We start from the raw sequence: 18,441 nt of genomic DNA, 5'->3' as shown, positions 1-18,441 counted from the left end.
GACAGCCGTCTATCAAATGTCTATGGTTCGTTTCAGATGCAAATGCAGTTCTACAATAATTTTTTTTACGTTTTTAAAAATTGTTTGCTTCTTCCCTCTACTCATTCTACTTTTGTGTCAGTAACAATGACCCAGCACCCTTATTCTGAAATGCAGTTTAACTGCAGACTGTAAGGTTTGGTTCTGCTAGCCTTTGTACCCCCAACAGTTGCCAGTTATCTGAATCTTCATATTTTTACCAAAAATTCAGACTCGAAATGTATTTCGGTTTGATGAAACAATAATTCTTCTGCTTGAAGTTTGATAGCGGTCGTTCGGCCAACAGCTATTCCTCCCTACTCCCCCGTACATGCTCGGCCAAGCCTGTATGCATTCTCAATAGGGAGAATGCCGTTGCCAGAAACCTCTTTCAGCGGCTTATTTCTTTGCAAACAAAAGATCTCTCCGCCAAGATCGGTGTAGGGTCAATGCACATTAGATGGTCAACCACCGAAATCAGTGGGTTGGCCGGCATACATCCAGTATGTATTGCCATCGTAAAGCGTACCTAACTTTTCAGAATAAGCCGTCATATACATGTGTTCATGAGGAATAACACTGTCTGGCCATTATATGGATTTTTATTCTGCATTATTTAGAAGTTTTCCCCTCTGCAGAGTCTCTCTCCAAATCTCAGTTGTCTCAAAGTGGGTGGTGCCTGATGGCTATCATGTCTTCTATACACTGCACACATAGAAGAGGAGAATCCTGCTCCCCTATCTATCACATATAAAGAAGCTGCAGCAGCACGGAAGACATTATACAGCAGTAATGAGTAGGTTAAACAGGATATTTAAATAGTTCGGCCTATTACGGATGCGACAATACTAGTATGTTTACAATTTTTTTTTTCACATTACGTTGGGGGGAGGGGGGCGACTTGTTTTTTCAACGTAATAATCTCTATGTTTTGGTACATCATTGAAAATGTTCTTATACATAATAAATATTTTTTTAGTCCCTCTAGGGAAGGGTTGGGAACGTCCACCCGCGGGCCATATAAGGCCCACGGGATCATTTGGTCAGTGACGTGAGGTCAGGTGACTGGACTATGCCAGCCCAAGAGTGGACCAGTCCGGTCACCTGACCGGAGTCAGTGACGGGAGGTCAGGTGACAGGAGTGGTCCACTCCCGGTCCGGCATTGGCATAGATGTAGGGGTCACAAATGCGACCAGGCCCCTAAGCCTAGGGGGTGCGCAGGGTCCCCGTTGCCACACACCGCTGACCGCGCTGGTCTCGCTTCCAACAGGACGCACATTCAGTTGGCTTCAATGCTGGAGCCTTGCTTCAGCATTAACTGTGCCGCTAGCTGTTCGGCGCAGGCAGGCGCGATGTAGGGACGTCATTGCACCTGTCTGCGCCGAGTCACTCACAGCACAGTGCAAAGGAGGAGAAGGATCCTCCACCCATTGTGGGAACGGTAAGTAGTTATGTTATTGTTTTTTTCTATTATGTACATACCCATGGGGGCATTATACTGTATGGGAGAGCTATGGAGGGCATTATACTGGGTATGAGAGGGGGGCTCATATGGTAGCTGCTGATGGGGCTTTATACTGCGTGGGGGGCATTATACTGCATGGGACAGCTATGGAGGGCATTATACTGTATGGGGGGCATTATAATGTATGGGGCAGCTATGGGTGGCAATATACTGTGGGGGCAGCTATGGGGGCATTATTAAAGTTAATAATTTCTACGGCCCGCGAATGATGTTATAAATATCCAAATAGACATTGGAAGAAAAAAAAAAAGTTCCCAACCCCTGCTCTAGGGGACCTGAAAACGCAAACGCTTGATCGCTGGTACAATACTTATGTTTTGCAGTATATTGTGCTATTTACCGGCTCTCCTATTAAGCCCAACCTTTGGCAGGGTTTAATAGGAGAAGAAAGACCGCAGACCTGAGGGCCTTCATTAGGCCCCCAGGCTGCCATGGCAATTGTCGACATTCCACAATCGCGTTGCGCGTGGTGGGGCGATGGGTTGACAGAGAGGGCCGCACCCTTCTTCTAAAGGCTTAGATGCCCCTGGCGCTATTGACCATGGCATCTAATTTGTTAAACCTCCGGGATAAGAGTTATCTCCAATCCTGACCGTTGCAGTGAGGTACACCTGCAGAGTATGGAGTGGGCTCAGCCCGTGAGCTGGCTCTATACTCCCCCCCCCCCTCCCCTTATCACATGTTAAAGAGGAGTATCCATAAAATGCTCATGGTATGGTGTCTCAGCAGACCCACTGAACAGCGCCCCAAAAAGTGTGTGATCTATGCTTATTACGGTGCAACAGCACCCACTAAAGCATAATTCCATAAAAATGTTTTAGATTCTGATTAATAATCCTAGAATATAAGGGCTACAGCTTTGATCTTAATATCAAATTACAGGGATTATTCCATTCAATGTCTATGGGGCCAAAGGAAACAGCTGAGCGATGTACTTGGCTGTTTCCTTCAGCCCCATGTACATTGAATGGAGCAGTTGCGATGTTTGCGCCTTGCCGCTCTATTCAAACACTTCCTCACTGCAGTCATTTAGTGAAGAGGAACGGGGGCTCGGGACCTCCATGCTAGTGATCGGTGAGGTCCCGAGAGATCAGACATTACCTATCCCGATTATACCAGGATCATCTCTATCTGTAGCATTCAGCACTTGGGAACAGGATGAAAAGTTTTAGGCTATGTTCACACGGAGTATTTTGGGGGAGGAATATCTGCCTCAAAGCTCCAAACGGAATTTTGAGGCAGATATTCCTCCCCCAAAATACTCCGTGTGAATAGAAATTATCGCGCCGTTTTTCGCCCGCGGCCATTGAGCGCCGCGGGCAGAAAACACGCTTTCTCCTGCCTCCCATTGAAGTCAATGGGAGGTCGGAGGCGGAAGCGCCCGAAGATAGGGCATGTCGCTTCTTTTTCCCGCGAGGCAGTTTTACTGCTCGCGGGAAAAAGACGCCGACGCCTCCCATTGAAATCAATGGGAGGCGTTCTCGGGCCGTTTCTGCCGAGTTTTGCGACGCGGTTTCCGCGTCAAAAAACTCGGCAAAAGACCCCGTGTGAATTAATTTCTGATTTTGTGTCTATGTAAAGGGAGGGAAGCTGCAAGTGAAAGAAGGAAGGAAGCTCACAGCCTGTTACACGATCTCTCCTACTGTACAGCTTCCAGTGACCCCAGGTGGGTAATATAGGAACTTTTCTTTATGTTACCACCCCCCTTACCAATCAGGGAGGAGATGTGCTCTCTGGATGTCACGTTTAGGAGGATCTTTTTTCCCCCCACTACAGGGGTGAGAGAATGAGCAGTTACACATCTAATCACCCCCTGCACCAAGACATTTGTCAATTTTGTGACTCGGACGTTTCCTGGCATCTGGATTTTCACAGCAGTGAAAGGGTTAAAAGGGGTCTGTCTGGTGACGTATAAAACAGGACTCAGAGTTTATAACACCTATAGTGTCAAACCCAACCTTGCCGTTACCAGGACTGGCAATATCAATGGTAGTTTAAATGAGAGAAGAGATGTAGTGAGACTATGGTGTACAATTTCTACTAATGTTCATTCTACAACAAAGAATGAACCTTTTGACCACAATAGAATGGTGTTACTGAGGGAATTTTAAATCCTAAAGTTAAATATTCATTTGTGCAAATGTTATTTCCTGCAAGCTACTGAAAATGTAATGAATAGAGAGAAAAGACCACATACCTCCAGGTCAGTAGTATTAGAAGATGCATCAGAGCTGGAATTTGTAGAGTGTGTGATACGAGGAGGGGGATACACAGACAGGTCAAAGTAACAGAGTGGTTCCTTATTAATGCACCCAGGGTTAGTCTGTCCATCCCCAGGTAGTCTCACTGCTCCAATATCATTCTGAATATTGAACAAAATTTGAGTGATTCAAAAGTGGATCGGGAAACGTTTTCATTGCCAGAACGGCAAAAGTTTACCCTACACCAGAACACCCATTAGCAAATATTATCTTCTTCGCTGACCACCACTAAATATCCATAAAATAGCCAACTTGGACTTCAAAAATGGACTCCTGGAAGCCTTAGGCCATGGTCATATAACGTGGCTGTGTTGTGTGGTACTGCATTTGCCATCTTCAATTTTTTTTAATTTGTATTTTGCAGTTTAGTAAAAAAAAAAAAAAAATAGAGAAACCAAATATTACCTCTTGCACTTGCTCAACACTAAGCGTCACATAACGTCCAAGTGATACTTTGCTGCTTAAACATCTATTCGGAACCATATTTAATGGTGTCCAGCTCGAGTTCTAGAAAGAAAGAGGTAACAATAAACGGACAGCATTTTACAGAACGGTAGACCAAACACACAGAGTAGCAGTAACCAGTCAATGAACACCTACAATACGTGACACTTCATGAGATACCAGATTATATTTGGTTATTATTAGGAAACATTTGTACATAAACAGTGTCCTACTTAAATCATAACCATAAGTTGACAAACACTGTATACCGGCAAATAAGTAACAACAGCCAGAGATGATGCTAAATGCACCTCTACAGAGGTAGAAAAACCAAACCCGCCATCAGCAGACTACACAAGTGATGATTTTATATAAATGCATTGTCAACTTGAAGCTTTAAAAATCGATCCCAACCAATTAACCCTTGCCGTTGTAGGAGTGTTCAAACTAGACATGACACAGCACAGCAACTTTTAACATATAAAACTTTACTGATAACCAACCTCGGCTTCCACAGCAGCATTATGGATTACATTCGGCTCTCCCGAGTTTTGCTCTTCCGGTGCGAGTAGCTCGCAGCTTTCGTCATCCAGCGTTGCATCCAGGACAAGTCCCATCTGTTGTACCAGCTTATTTTTCATTATACAAGACAGTAACATTAACTGCAGATATCGCAAGGTCAAGGATTTTACACTAACAGCACAAAGACATCTAATAAAGGATCAAGAAAAAAAGACAGCAAGTCTTTATTTTTAGTCCTCAGGTGTCTAGCCTGTCGACCGGCACATAATCTTTTAATGGGCTTCTATTGTGTTTTATATGCGGTTTGTTATAAAGGCTTTAAAACGAATGTCCAACCTTTTTGTGTCCTACCTCCCTTCACAAGGCCAAGTCCCAGCTCTCTGCAGCCACCACTAGAGGGAGCTTATGGACTTATTGTATACTATGCGATTTATACATTGAACTCCATTATAAAACATTCAGTAAGCTCCTAAAGGGAATAGATCATGTGTCATCCCTAATGTCAGCTACAGGTAAAGAGAATATATTCAGGTAAATCTTTGGATGCAGGGGATTCGGAGCTCTATTAACCCCTGAGGACCAGGCCTATTTTGGCCTTAATGACCAATCATTCTTTTCATTTTTTCCTCCCCGCCTTCCAAGAGTCATACCTTTTTTATTTTTATGTCGACATAGTCATATAAGGGCTTGTTTCTTACGAGACAAGTTATATTTTTCAATTGCACAATATGGTGTATATATTAAATTGCTTAAACTTTTATAAAAAATTTTAGGGAAGGAATTGAAATAAAAGCAGCAATTCCAGCATTGTTTTTCATGTTTCAAATTGACACTATTCGGTGAAAAGAACAGGTTACCTTTATTCTATGGGTCAGTACGATTACGGCGATACCAAATATGTATAGGTTTTTTTATGTTTTACTACTTTTGCACAATTAAAAAACACTTTTAAACAAAAATTATTTAGATTTAATTAAGAGTGGTATCTTTGTAGCCATATCTGTTCTTGTTTTTTTGTGGGATGAGATGTAGTTTTCATTTGCATCATTTTAGGGTACATGAGACTTATTAACTTTTATTTTATATTTTGTTGGGGCGGAATGGAAAAAAAAAAAAAGCATTTTCACCATTGTTTTTGTGCCGTTTTTTTGTACGGCGTTCATCCTGTATTTTATTTAATAGATTAACTTTATTATTCGTGTCGTTATGATCGCGACGATACCATATACGTGTATTTTTTATCTTTTTTTACACTTCCAGTAAATAAAACCACTTATGACAAAAAGTGTGTGAATGTGTGAATGGCTGCCTTTCTATACCGTGCATGTACGGGATTCTGCGCCAAGGTGTTAATGTTGTTCAAGGGAAAATTCCCAAAATTTTACTGATGAACCGGAAGTAAAACGTTAAGTAACTATGCTTTACAGTTTTTGCATCAATATCAAGGTAGGGCATGTTCACACGGCAATAAAAATAAAATTAAAAAAAGGCGTCATATAAAACGCTAGCATTTTTGTAAAGTGCTTTTTAAAATATAGCACAATGCGTTGTGTGCGCTTTCTGAGCGTAATTAGGACCCCCCCCACTGATTATGGGAACATTTGGCGCGTTTTACGCACCAAAGAGTTTACCTGATGTTTTGTTTGTTTTTTAAATCCGCTCGCGTAAAAAAACAGTGTTGTATGTACTAATGGGGTGCTTTCTCATTGATTTGAATGTGAAGCTTAATCAAGCATTTTTTTTAACGCGTATTTTGGCGCATTAATACACGCCGTGTGAACAGGGCCTTACTCTTCTATTTCCTTCATTTATAATATAAGGGAATAAAAGCCAAAATAAAAGACAAATGCCTAAATAGCACAAGCTCAAAATACCTTAAATAGCAATTGCGCCAAAATTGTGTAAATTAACCATATACATTTTCAGTAAGTGCTATTTGGGGATTTGTCTTATTTTGCTCTTAAAGTGGTTGTCCCACAAAACATGTGTGATCGCTGGGGGTCCGACCCCTGGGACCTCCAGGAATAAGGAGAACAGGGGACCAAAAGACCCCGGAAGTCCGAAGCTTCTCATGAAGCACCTCAGGGGACTTTAGGCCCCCCGTACACATTATCGCTGGGGTACCAGCAGGCGGACCCCCAGCGATTACACATGTATCCCCTATCCGGGGGATAAGGGATACATGTGTTTTGTAGGATAACCCTTTTATGGCTTCACATTCACACGACTGAAAATACACGGTCATTAAGTTTTTCAGTTTTTCGTGGCCGTTTTACATCAGTGCGTCTCCAAATTTTCATCCATTTCCAGTCCGTATAACATCCGTTTTTCATGGCCGTTAAAAAAACTGATGTATTTCATTTGTCAGGGTTTTCTGTCCAAACCCCCAGAAAACACCACAATACCTATGTAGATCATGCCGCAATGCCCACTAAAAATAGTGTCCACATAGATAGTGACAGTGCTCACATAGTGCAATAGTGCCCACGTCGTGCCAGTGACCACGAAGATACTGCCACACACAGTACCCATGTACATAGCGCCAGTGTCCTCTCTAGATAGTGCCCATATAGTGCCACAGTGCCCATGTAGATAGTGCCACACCCCCTTGAAGAAAGCTCCACCCAACACTTCCTCCCCATAGATCGAACCCGACAACACCCTCCCCTGTAGCTAGCGCCAGACAACCCTACCTGCAGCTAGCGCCAGACAACCCCCACTATTGGGGCTCCATCTAGGAACGGAATCTCCAGCCAGAGTGTTGCCGAAGCTCTGGCCGGGATTCCGGCAGTGACGTCAAGGACTTCCCCGGGCTCAGCGCTTAAAGTAGTGCAGCTCCTTGGGAATCCTCTTGGCCAGGATCACTTTTTAATGGCAGTCACAAGGATTAAGTCATAGAGTTCTATGGGGGCCGTCTGGCCGTGAAAACGGCCAATAATAGGACGTCCTATTTTTTGACGGTCAGCATTTACGGGTCATTTTAAATAAAATAAAAAACGGTCGTGTGCATACAGACATAGAGGTACATCGTCCTTAAAATGGCTGCGACAGTGTCGTAAAAAAAATGGCCGTTTTTCACGGTCGTATGTATAAAGCCTAATGCATACTCACTACGGCGGTTCAGTTTTGTGTATGACATTCCCTCTTTAGTGAGATGTTTTAACACCAAAAAAAACACGACTCAAGGTATATAAAAGATGAGAAGTGCTACAAACTGATGAAAACAAGACTACACCTCAGCCATTGGTATTCATGCGCGGAGGCAAAATCCTGAAAATTCAATAATAGATTTAGGCGCTCATTTAGTATACATTCAGCGTAATAGTACGATAGTAGCGTAAAGGATACGGCAACATCCAGGGCAGCAGCGCCCATTGATATAAGGAACCAAGGAATTGCTCTGACAAAATATTCTGGGCGGCGATCATGGGACATTATGGCAGCTGCATACATCAAACTGGCCAAAGCAGAAAACAGCACAGCCCATACTCGAATGACTGGGAACACCAGCCCCTTGCACTGCAGACAAAATGTGCTTAGAACATAGTATAGAGATGCTTAGCAGGTTACACAATCCATACGCAAATGTTTATGTGAGAAGTGGTACTTGCCAGAGAAAAGCAAAGGATTCGTATGTGTCATTTGCTACCATGAAGAGTGGTTGATGTTTAGGCCAGGTATGCACTATTGTATAAACATTAATGCCTTGGGTGGCAGACAACCTGTTCACTTTAATGTAACACTGCAGGGACAAACTAGGCTTCGTTCACGTCTGCGTTTTGACAGAATCAATAGCGTAGACGACTGCGCTATTGATTCCGTCAAAACGACAGAACCCATGCACAACGGAGACAAATGGAAACCACTGGCACCGGATCCGTCACCATTCAAATCAATGGTGATGGAAACGGAAACCTGCGGTTTCCATTTGTGTCCGTCAGGGCTCCATTCTGACGGAAAGCTCAGACGGAACGTCAGATTAGAGCCCTGATGAATATTTGAACAAAGCCCAAATGCTAGTATTTATAGCGGTCTTTTTTTTTTTTCTTTTTTAACCACTCTGCTCTACTTTTCTCAGCAGTGGCAAATGCCGACAAAATACGCACCAAATCAAACAATTTGGTGAGGACTTTTAGCCAAAATTCCCGCAGCAAATTTGACCCGCGTTAACATACATTTTGGAAACAAATCCACACTAGATAGAAGTACACAACAATATCCATGCAGAGCCTACAGCAAAAAATGTTTCACATACTATGACTTTTACCCAAATGCTTCCTGGAAAAACCAGAATATCAGCTAAATCTACCTTAAAATAAGAGATGACGGGTGGGTAAGATGTGCATGTCTGTACAGTATGGCCTTCTTACAGTACGTGCTTGGATATTATTTCACGTGGCAGTGACACATAAGTACATGATGTCTGGTATTTTATACAGTGCCATATTGCAGGAGTATACATAAAAGTGGTTACATCCCAGACATGAATTATTTACAGGAAGGGCACCGTCACCATGTAAAACTATACTGGAGAAGTACAATTACTCTTCTCTTGGTAAATAAGTCACTGAATACAATGAAAGGAGGTTCACAAGGCATCTGTAAAAAAATAAACCGGTATATGTAATCTGTATCCTACACACAGAACAAAAAGGATGTGAACACTGGCCAACGGTGTCACAACAGAAACATTTTGGGAGGTCTTGCCCTAACCCTTTCAGAAATTGGCATCTACACCAGTGGTGACATTTTCTGTAGCCAACTTACCACTCTCGTGATGATAGGCACTCGTACTGTCCAGGAGACCAGAACAGCAATGATCCCAAGTGTAAAACCCACAACATCTGTATTTTCCTGGAACAGGATGACAGAATATTAAATATGAGACCTGGTCATCTAGTTATGCTAGGGTTACATGTAGAGGGGAGTTAGGGCAACATGGCGTATATCGTCACAGCAGATGCTAAAGAGAACAAAACACTAGCGGACAGGTCAGGTGACCCTTTGCTTTAAAGTGGTTACACTTTATATAAACCTACTGACGGCAAAAATCCCTGGTACCACCCCTCCAAAACTGGCATACAAAAAACACCAAGAAATCCTTACTCCAGTACTGGGGTGATCATCGAACCCTCTAAAGTCAAATGGACATGCAGAAATCTCATTTACACGGTGCGGTTCAAAACGGCTAGTGACGGAATGACGGAATCCACAGAGCTTTATGTTTTATAAAACCACAACTGCAGCAAAACATGCATGTGTTTACCTCCCTGTGTGAATGAACGCATAAGAGCTGGAAGTTATCAATCTGCACCACTCGTCTTTTCCAGTTTAGTGGGGGACACTTCCGGACACTGACCAGTGTTTACAGCACCATGTAGTCCATCGATGGACTTCTGACTACAACCGGCCATAAAGCGGCTTTGTTCTGCTGACGGGGTAGGGAATTTATCATGCACTGCACGTTATAAGAAGTGGGTTTTAAAAAACAAAAGTGCTATTCAATCTGCATAGTATAGATTGCAATTCATAGTTTCAATGCAGTTTATTACCTAGCAACATTTTTGTTGGTGGGTACTATAATGCGGTTATTTTATACTATGGATACTAAGTCTATTGCTATATGAAGTATTTATTAGTGGGTATCAAGAAATCACAATGCTCTTTTCTTTCCTACTTGGCACACTCAAAAAAAAAAGCTGCTCAGTGACGTTCAAATACCAGTCCACTTAGTCTCGTGTGATAGAAAGTGCTAACCATTGCATTTTCTGTCTCACAAACATTTCCTCAGGCAGTGTAAGGTGTAAATGCTTTGCTGGATTCACATGACAATAGTCTTTATTGCAACATGCAAATTAGTGCCACTCGGGCAGATCAATTCCCCGTATGTGCTCCTGTTCTCGGCATCTAAGCCAGGCCCAACTTCTACCCCTGGCACATGATTGACGTTTCCTCGCTAAGCTAGCGTCACAGTTCTCTTCATTGAATCTTGAACACGTGGCGCTCGCATTAGGGCCGGTATACTCATCATTTCTTGTAAGTCATCAAAGGCCAACTGCGCATTCCACACGGAAAAATGCTTTATAGCAAAGTCTCAAATTGACTAAAATCTGAATCATTTTTACCTGCAGTATTGTCCCGAGTAACCTTCTACGAGGAGCACGAGGCAATTCAAATGAAGAATGGTCATTTTCTACTAAGGAGTAATAATACCCCAAACTTATAAGCGTAGAGAGTGACAAAGCAGATAAGACAGGCTTGTGTTTTCTTCTGGATCTCCTTTGTCCTGCATTAGGGTAAATTAAATCCAAAATTAGTCAGCACCTCCTGTGGTTGCAATGCAGCAGCACCCTGCGAGCACTAAGGCCAGGGCGAGACCTAGACTTCTTGTGGCACAACTGATTGATTTTAACTCTTGAGGGACAACTTCAGTCCAAGATTGCCCTGGCCTATGGGTTTATTCACAAGTTGCGGTTGTGTTCAGTTAGAACCACATAAAAAAAAAAAACGCATCCAAAAACGGCTTTGTTTTTACTGCTGTAACTCAACTGCGTGTAAAAATGCACCAAAGAGGTAAAACCCCATGCAGATTTTGGGGGGAGTTGATTCGATGCAGTTTTAAGGGGCCATTCACATATGTCCGGCGTCCGCTTCAGTTTACCTCCGACGTGTTTAAAGAGGCTCTGTCACCACATTATAAGTGGCCTATCTCCTACATAAGGAGATGGGCGCTATAATGTAGGTGACAGCAGTGCTTTTTATTTTTAAAAAAACGATTTTTACCACTTTATAAGCATTTTTAGATTTATGCTAATGAGTTGCTTAATGCCCAACTGGGCGTATTTTTACTTTAGACCAAGTGGGCGTTGTACAGAGGAGTAGCAGAACCGATAAAAACAAGGGGACATATACAAAAACACCGAAAAAGGCCATACTTACAAATGGACACAGCCAGGTCAGAAACGCTGATGAAAGGGTGAGCAGGTGCTTTAAATAATAATAGCCACTCCCACTAGTCTTGAGGGGAGTGGTGTGTGGTGCATGGGATGTGTAGTAAGAAATAATAAATGAATAGTGTGTGTGCAAGTGTAATACTATAAGTGAAATATAGGGGGCAGTAATGAGTGAAGTGCCTCAATAGAAATAAATGGATAATGGGGTGCAAGTGAGTGAAACATGGAGGGATACTGCCCCCTATATTTCACTTATAGTATTACACTTGCACACACACTATTCATTTATTATTTCTTACTACACATCCCATGCACCACACACCACTCCCCTCAAGACTAGTGGGAGTGGCTATTATTATTTAAAGCACCTGCTCACCCTTTCATCAGCGTTTCTGACCTGGCTGTGTCCATTTGTAAGTATGGCCTTTTTCGGTGTTGTTGTACAGAGGAGTGTAGGACGCTGACCAATCAGCATCATGCACTCCTCTCCATTCATTTAGGCAGCGAATAGGGATCCGGTTAGATCCTTATGTGCTGTCTTATACTAAGTGTTTAGACAGTGAATAGACATTCCACGGGATATCTATTCACAATCTCTGCACTTCATTACGGTTTCTATGGTAGTTACAGCAGAGGAAGCGTGATCTCGAGAGATTACGCGGTAAATGACAGGTTACAATGAGATCACGCTTCCTCTGCTGTAACTACCACAGAAACATTAACGAAGTGCAGAGATTGTGAATAGATATCCCGTGGAATGTCTATTCACTGTCTAAACACTTAGTATAAGACAGCACATAATGATCTAACAGGATCCCTATTCGCTGTGTAAATGAATGGAGAGGAGTGCATGATGCGGATTGGTCAGCGTCATACACTCCCCTGTACAACGCCCACTTAAATCGAACCATAAATCTAAAAACGCGAATAAAGTGGTAAAAATAGATAGTTTATTTAAATAAAAAGCACTGCTGTCACCTACATTATAGCGCCGATCTCCTTATGTAGGAGATAGGGCACTTATAATGTGGTGACAGAGCCTCTTTAAGAAAAGCCAGAGGCAAACTGATGCTAGAACAGATCCCATAGCTTTCTATGGGATCTGTTCTAGCATGGGGGACATCAGACCTCCCTAGGAGCCGGATCTAAAAAAAAAAAAGTTACCTGCAGCGTTTTTTGTTCCAGCTCCCAGGGAGGTCTGGCGCTGTATCCTATCTATTTTAATGGCGGCCGGATGAACGCCGGGTGCTGCCGCATCCACCTTCTGGCAGCACCCGGCGGGAAGGTGGATGTGAGCTAGGAGCGGAATCCCCGCTCATAGCATTGCCGGGGACTCCGCTCCAGGCAGAGACCCTGACGACTACCCTCCCACCCTGGGCCAGCCTTAGGGGTGTACGACCTCTGCCATTGCACATCACCCCAGCAGGTGGAAGGGGGCGTTGCGCTGGATCCCTTCCCCTGCTGGTTTCAGAAGCGCCCAGGCCCGGCGACTCGGCAGTCGCCTGTCCGCTTCTTCAATCAGTGGCGTCGCTACCGCTGTAGCAGCCATAGCGGCTGCTAGCAGCGACACCGGGCATGAAGGCGCTCGTGCCGCCCGTCGGGACGGTGTACGGGACCCCTCATGGCCGGCGCCGCCGCTAGCAGCCGCTGCTACAGCGGTAGTGACACCAGTATAGCAGAGCAGGGAGGTATCTCTGCTCTGCTATCTACTAGCGCTGCTGTAACTCCTGAAGGAGCGGAATCCCCGTGGACAGAGACATTAAGCGTAACGCTCCAGCAGCGGACTCCCCGGCCACACTGGGATTTCGCTCCTTCAGGGAGCTACACTGGCACTATCTACAGGAAGGGGGTGTGCTACCTACAAGGGGTCTGTGTGGCACCACCTACAAGGGAGCTGCGTGGGGCTATCTACAGGGGGTACTGTGGCATTATATACAGAGGGCACTCAGCACTATTAACAGAGGGCACTGCGGTATTATCTACAGGGGGTGTGGCACTATCTAGAAGGAACCGTGGCATTATCTACAAGGGGGGGTGTGGCACTATATACAGAGGGCACTGCAGCATTATCTACAGAGGGCACGGTTTTATTATCTACACATGAAATTCATCCGTTTTTAAAAATTTGTCAAAAACTGAAAACACGGAACGGGTACAAAACGGCAGTCAAAAACTGACCTAGATGGCAGTTTTTAACAGCAGACACCCGAACCCTGTTGTGTGAATCCCTGCGTGGTGTGGGGTGGGTAGGATATGCAGGGTGGTATTGGTTAGCTGTAAAGGCGCCAAAAACTATCTACTCGCTGAACTTATGGCTAGTGTTTGGCGTCTTTTCAGGCTCCCATAGCTGCTTCGATGACTTGATCTGGACAGCAGCTGCCTTCTGGGCTCTCTCTCTCTTGGCACCGGCCTTGGCGCTGCGCTGAATATGACACAATGTGTGTGTCAGACTTCTCTGTTCCAGCCTTGGCGCTACACTAAAGGAGAGCCCTGACATGGAACACAAGTATCTAATCTATCACAAACTATCCACCACTCTTATAAAATTGGCACATTTTCAGACCCTTGACTACCTTTTTGGTGGACCAGTGTGGTAAAAACTGATGATAAAAACGGATGGTAAAAACTGATGACAACTGATTGTTTTATTGTAAAAATCGTGAAAAAGTCAGATTACAACTGATGCAAAAATGTATCTGTTGCCATCATTTGAGAGACAAAAAAACTGATGCGGATACAACAGATATATGTGAACGCCGCCTAACCGCACCTCAACCGCAATGCGTGAATGGACCCTAAGGCTGGATTCATACGACCGAGTGCAAACTCGGACGTGAAAAACTGCAGGTTTTCACGTTCGAATTGCCCCCGTGCGGTACCCGTTTTCATGGAGTCCTTCATAGACTTTAATCTTTTGAGGGATCCGTGAAAACTGAAGAAAATAGGACGTCCTATTTTTCCACGGACCCTTTACATAATCCATTAAAACAACGGCCGTGTAAACGGCCCCATTGAAATACATGCGTCCGTGTGACGGCCGATGTTTTAACGGCCGTCAGACGGACATATACTACGGTCGTGCGAATAAGCCCTTTGACATATGTAAATATTGTGTAGAAGTTATTTTAAATTGCATTACTGCTATGTGTACTATACATACAAACGTGAATTTCTTAGGGTCTGTTCACATCAGCGTTCTGTTTCCGTAGATGGGTTCTGTCAGACCATTCCGTCAGAGGAACCCATCAACGGAAAGGCAAATGCAAACCATAGCTACCATTGATTTCAATAGTAATGCTTCCGTTACTAATGGTTTCCGATTGTCTCCGTTCCGTAAAGGTTTCCGTTTTTTTTCAGAAACAATAGCGCATACGACTGCGCTATTGATTCCGACAAAAAGTAAGCTATGGTTACCGTTGATGGGTTCATCTGACGGAAAGGTCTAATGGAAACCCATCAACGGAAACTGAACGCTGATGTAAACACACCCTTAGCACACATTTTGATCAAATTTTATGAGCCCACCTGTCACGACAAGGCGACCTCATTCAGCTGGGTCCCTACGCTAAACAGACCAATTTGTGGGCGATTCATAATATAAATTAGACAATAAATTATATGTAAGAAATGCAGAAAAACAAACAAGGTTTTTTACTAAACCATTCCCCATAAAAAAAAAAAACGTGCTAAAATTAATTGTACCGGCTATGGTACAACAACAGTGACTGTTATTACTTGGTATGAATTAGAGACATGCGGACCACAGAGCGGCTGGGTTTAGATACGAAGACAAGCACATTAGATCAAACGTTCACATTTGCAAAACTCAGATGAGCCAGCAGACAATTACAAAATATGCCCATTACGCTGTACTCAAATTTTAAAAAAGCCTGTAAAAATTTATTCATACACCTTGTCCAACAAGCGACAAATTGATATTACTTACTCAATCTGTAGCTACATGCTGGGAATAAAGTCAACATAAATTGTATAACATCTGACAATGCCATATATGCCCCAGTGATGATCTGTAAAAATTTGAGGGGGAACAAAAAAAAAAACACATAAGAACTTGCAATAATTATGTAGAAAACAAAAATGGGGGGGAGGGGGGGGGGGACCTGCTATGTAAACGACTTTCTTAAAAATGCATAGTACCGTATATGTCGGCGTATAAGACGACTGGGCGTATAAGACGACCCCCAACTTTTACCCTTAAAATATAGAATTTAAGATATACTCACCATTTCGTGCAGGAGCGCTTCACTATGGCCATCGGCGGCAGGACCCAGGACTCTCTGTCTCTTTGAACTCGCGCATGCGCAGATAGGCTGCTTCATCGCGCGAGATCTGAGAGGCAGGGAATGAGAGGAAAGGGCGGGCCAGAGCATCTTACAGAGATGTTCCCTGGCGGCTAATACCGGCTTCCCTCAGATCCGTGGCGGATTCCGTGCATCCCGGGAGCCTGTGTACCGGACTGCAGGCTCACAAGGTAACACACAACCTGTGTGTAGACGATATGTAGACTAGGGATGTCACGATACCAGAATTTGGACTTCGATACCGATACTTCGTTTAGTATTGCGATTTCGATACCAATTTCGATACTTTTGCCAACAGTAATAAAAAAAAAATTCTTCCGTTTTCTGATGTGAGGCGCGACGTGTGATGAATTTTGAACGCGCCTCACATTAATAGTAATTAATCCCATCATGTTTCTCAGTCATATTGGGTTAATGTGCGAGGTACATGATGGGGTTAATTACTATTAATGTGAGGAACATGGAGGGTAAATTCATCGCACCTCATGCAGCACATTAATAAGTGAATGAAAGCCGTGTTTATTTAATTTTTTTATTTTAATGTTTATTGTAAAAAAGGTGAAGGTGTATTTTTTTTAAAATTTAACAATACTTTGTTTTTACTTTATTTTTAAACTTTAATGTACTGACATATATCAGATATGTGCCAGTACATTAACCTGTGGACGGATAATACACAGGCAGTTGTTAGGACATACTTGGGTATGTCCTAACAACATGAAATATGGTAAGACAGCCCTGGGGTCCGTCAATAGACCCTGGGCTGTCTGCCCATATATGGTATGGCCCTCGATCGCGTCACAGGAATTCCCTGTGACGCGATCCAGGGGCATCCCCCCTTCTCACTTTCCCCTGAATGCTGCAGTCAGCTGTGATCGCAGCATTCAGGGGAATAACGGCGGAGATGAGAGGTTTCTCTGATCTCCGCCGTTATAGCGCGGGGCTGCGGCTGTGTAATACAGCCATTGCCCCGCTCCTGACAGGAAGTGCGCGCTCGGTCAGCATGAGGTGATGCGGCCGGCGCTGCACTAATGAGCGGCAGTTCAGGCACTGAAGACAGAACATGGGGGTGTTTTGTAGCGCGCCCGCCATGTTCTGTCTCCAGTGCCGCCGCTCATTAGTGCAGCGCTGGCCGCATTGCATCATCCTGACCCCGCGAACTTATCATGACTCAGGAGCGGGGCTGTGGCTGAATTACACAGCCGCAGCCGCGCTCCCATACATTCATGCGTCACTATACTGAGCCGTGCGGCTGCAACATGCATCCCTAATGTAGACAATATCCGGCATATAAGACGACCCCACACTTTTGACATCTTTTTAAGGGTGTAAAAAGTCGTCTTGTACGCCGATATATACGGTACTTCAATACCAAGTGACAGACACATGTATGGCTGAGACCAGCTAAGTACAGACAAGTAGAATCACGTTTGGCTTCATATTTGCTCACACTTTGTAGAAGCACTGTTTATGAATAGTGTCCTTTTCAAAGCACAAAACCTAGTTGTGTACACAAGTATTCATTTGTAATATTCTCAATGTGTATTGTTATCTTGTCTAAAGCTTCACTGTCACATCCACACCCTCTATGCACACATGATGATCCGCTGAATAAAGCGGTAGCAGCGCTCGCTGAAGTATCGTGGCCCCTTCACTGCAGTACCTGGCAAAGCAACGTCCATACAAGTGTGGCTGTGTCTGGTACTGCAACTCCGCCCATTCAAGTGAATGAAGCTCAAGTATAGTTGATTTGCAGTACCAGTCACAGACATGGTCGTATAAATGTTGGACTTCATTATGTTTATCAGTGGGGGTCCCGGGGATGGGACCAACACGATCATACAATTTTGGCCTAGCTGAAGGATAGGCTATCAACAGGTGCATAGCTAATGGCTCATAGGCCCCGATGCAAAAGATGTTCTTGTCCCGTCCCCCACTTCTCATGGCCGACTACCCGCAGCTTTCAGCTGCATCGCTGGGTTTCATAAGTGACCCAACGATGCAGCACTAGTAGCCAGGGGCGTCACTAAGGACTTAAAACATCAGGGGAAACAACATATCTATAGCACTAAAGGGCCTTTTACACCTGCCGATATCTGGCCGATGCAGCGAGCGCCGATCAACGAGACATCCTTTGTCTTCTGCTGATGCCAGTCTGGACTAGGGATGTCACGATACCAGAATTTGGACTTGGTATCGCAATACAACACAAAGTATCGGTATCAAATACGATACTTTTGCCCAAAAAAAAGTTCTTCCATTTTCTGACGTGAGGCACGTGGTGGTATGAATTTTGAACCTTCATGTGCCTCACATTAATAGTAATTAACCCCATCATGTTCCTCAGTCGTAATGGACAACATTGGGTTAATGTGTAAGGTACATGGGGTTATTT

At 43.9% G+C, this 18,441-nt stretch overlaps 1 protein-coding gene across 1 annotated transcript in view; it reads right to left on the bottom strand.

Annotated features, from left to right (window-relative positions):
* Nucleotides 1-18,441, bottom strand: part of TMEM44 (transmembrane protein 44) — a 47,365-nt gene that overhangs the window by 19,214 nt on the left and 9,710 nt on the right. Inside the window, exons 3-11 of the mRNA XM_075864062.1 lie at nt 15,686-15,752; nt 12,760-12,764; nt 11,133-11,154; nt 10,897-11,057; nt 9,539-9,625; nt 8,120-8,290; nt 4,753-4,911; nt 4,211-4,312; nt 3,742-3,906 (exon numbers count right to left, since the gene is read on the bottom strand). Of these exons, the coding sequence (XP_075720177.1) occupies nt 3,742-3,906; nt 4,211-4,312; nt 4,753-4,911; nt 8,120-8,290; nt 9,539-9,625; nt 10,897-11,057; nt 11,133-11,154; nt 12,760-12,764; nt 15,686-15,752 (939 nt within the window). The remainder of the gene's footprint in view (nt 1-3,741; nt 3,907-4,210; nt 4,313-4,752; nt 4,912-8,119; nt 8,291-9,538; nt 9,626-10,896; nt 11,058-11,132; nt 11,155-12,759; nt 12,765-15,685; nt 15,753-18,441) is intronic.

Source organism: Rhinoderma darwinii, chromosome 4, assembly GCF_050947455.1.
Source record: "Rhinoderma darwinii isolate aRhiDar2 chromosome 4, aRhiDar2.hap1, whole genome shotgun sequence".
In the NCBI taxonomy this organism is placed as follows: Eukaryota; Metazoa; Chordata; class Amphibia; order Anura; family Rhinodermatidae; genus Rhinoderma; species Rhinoderma darwinii.
Note: the sequence above shows the minus strand (reverse complement) of the source record. Positions and strands in the feature narration are given on the sequence as shown.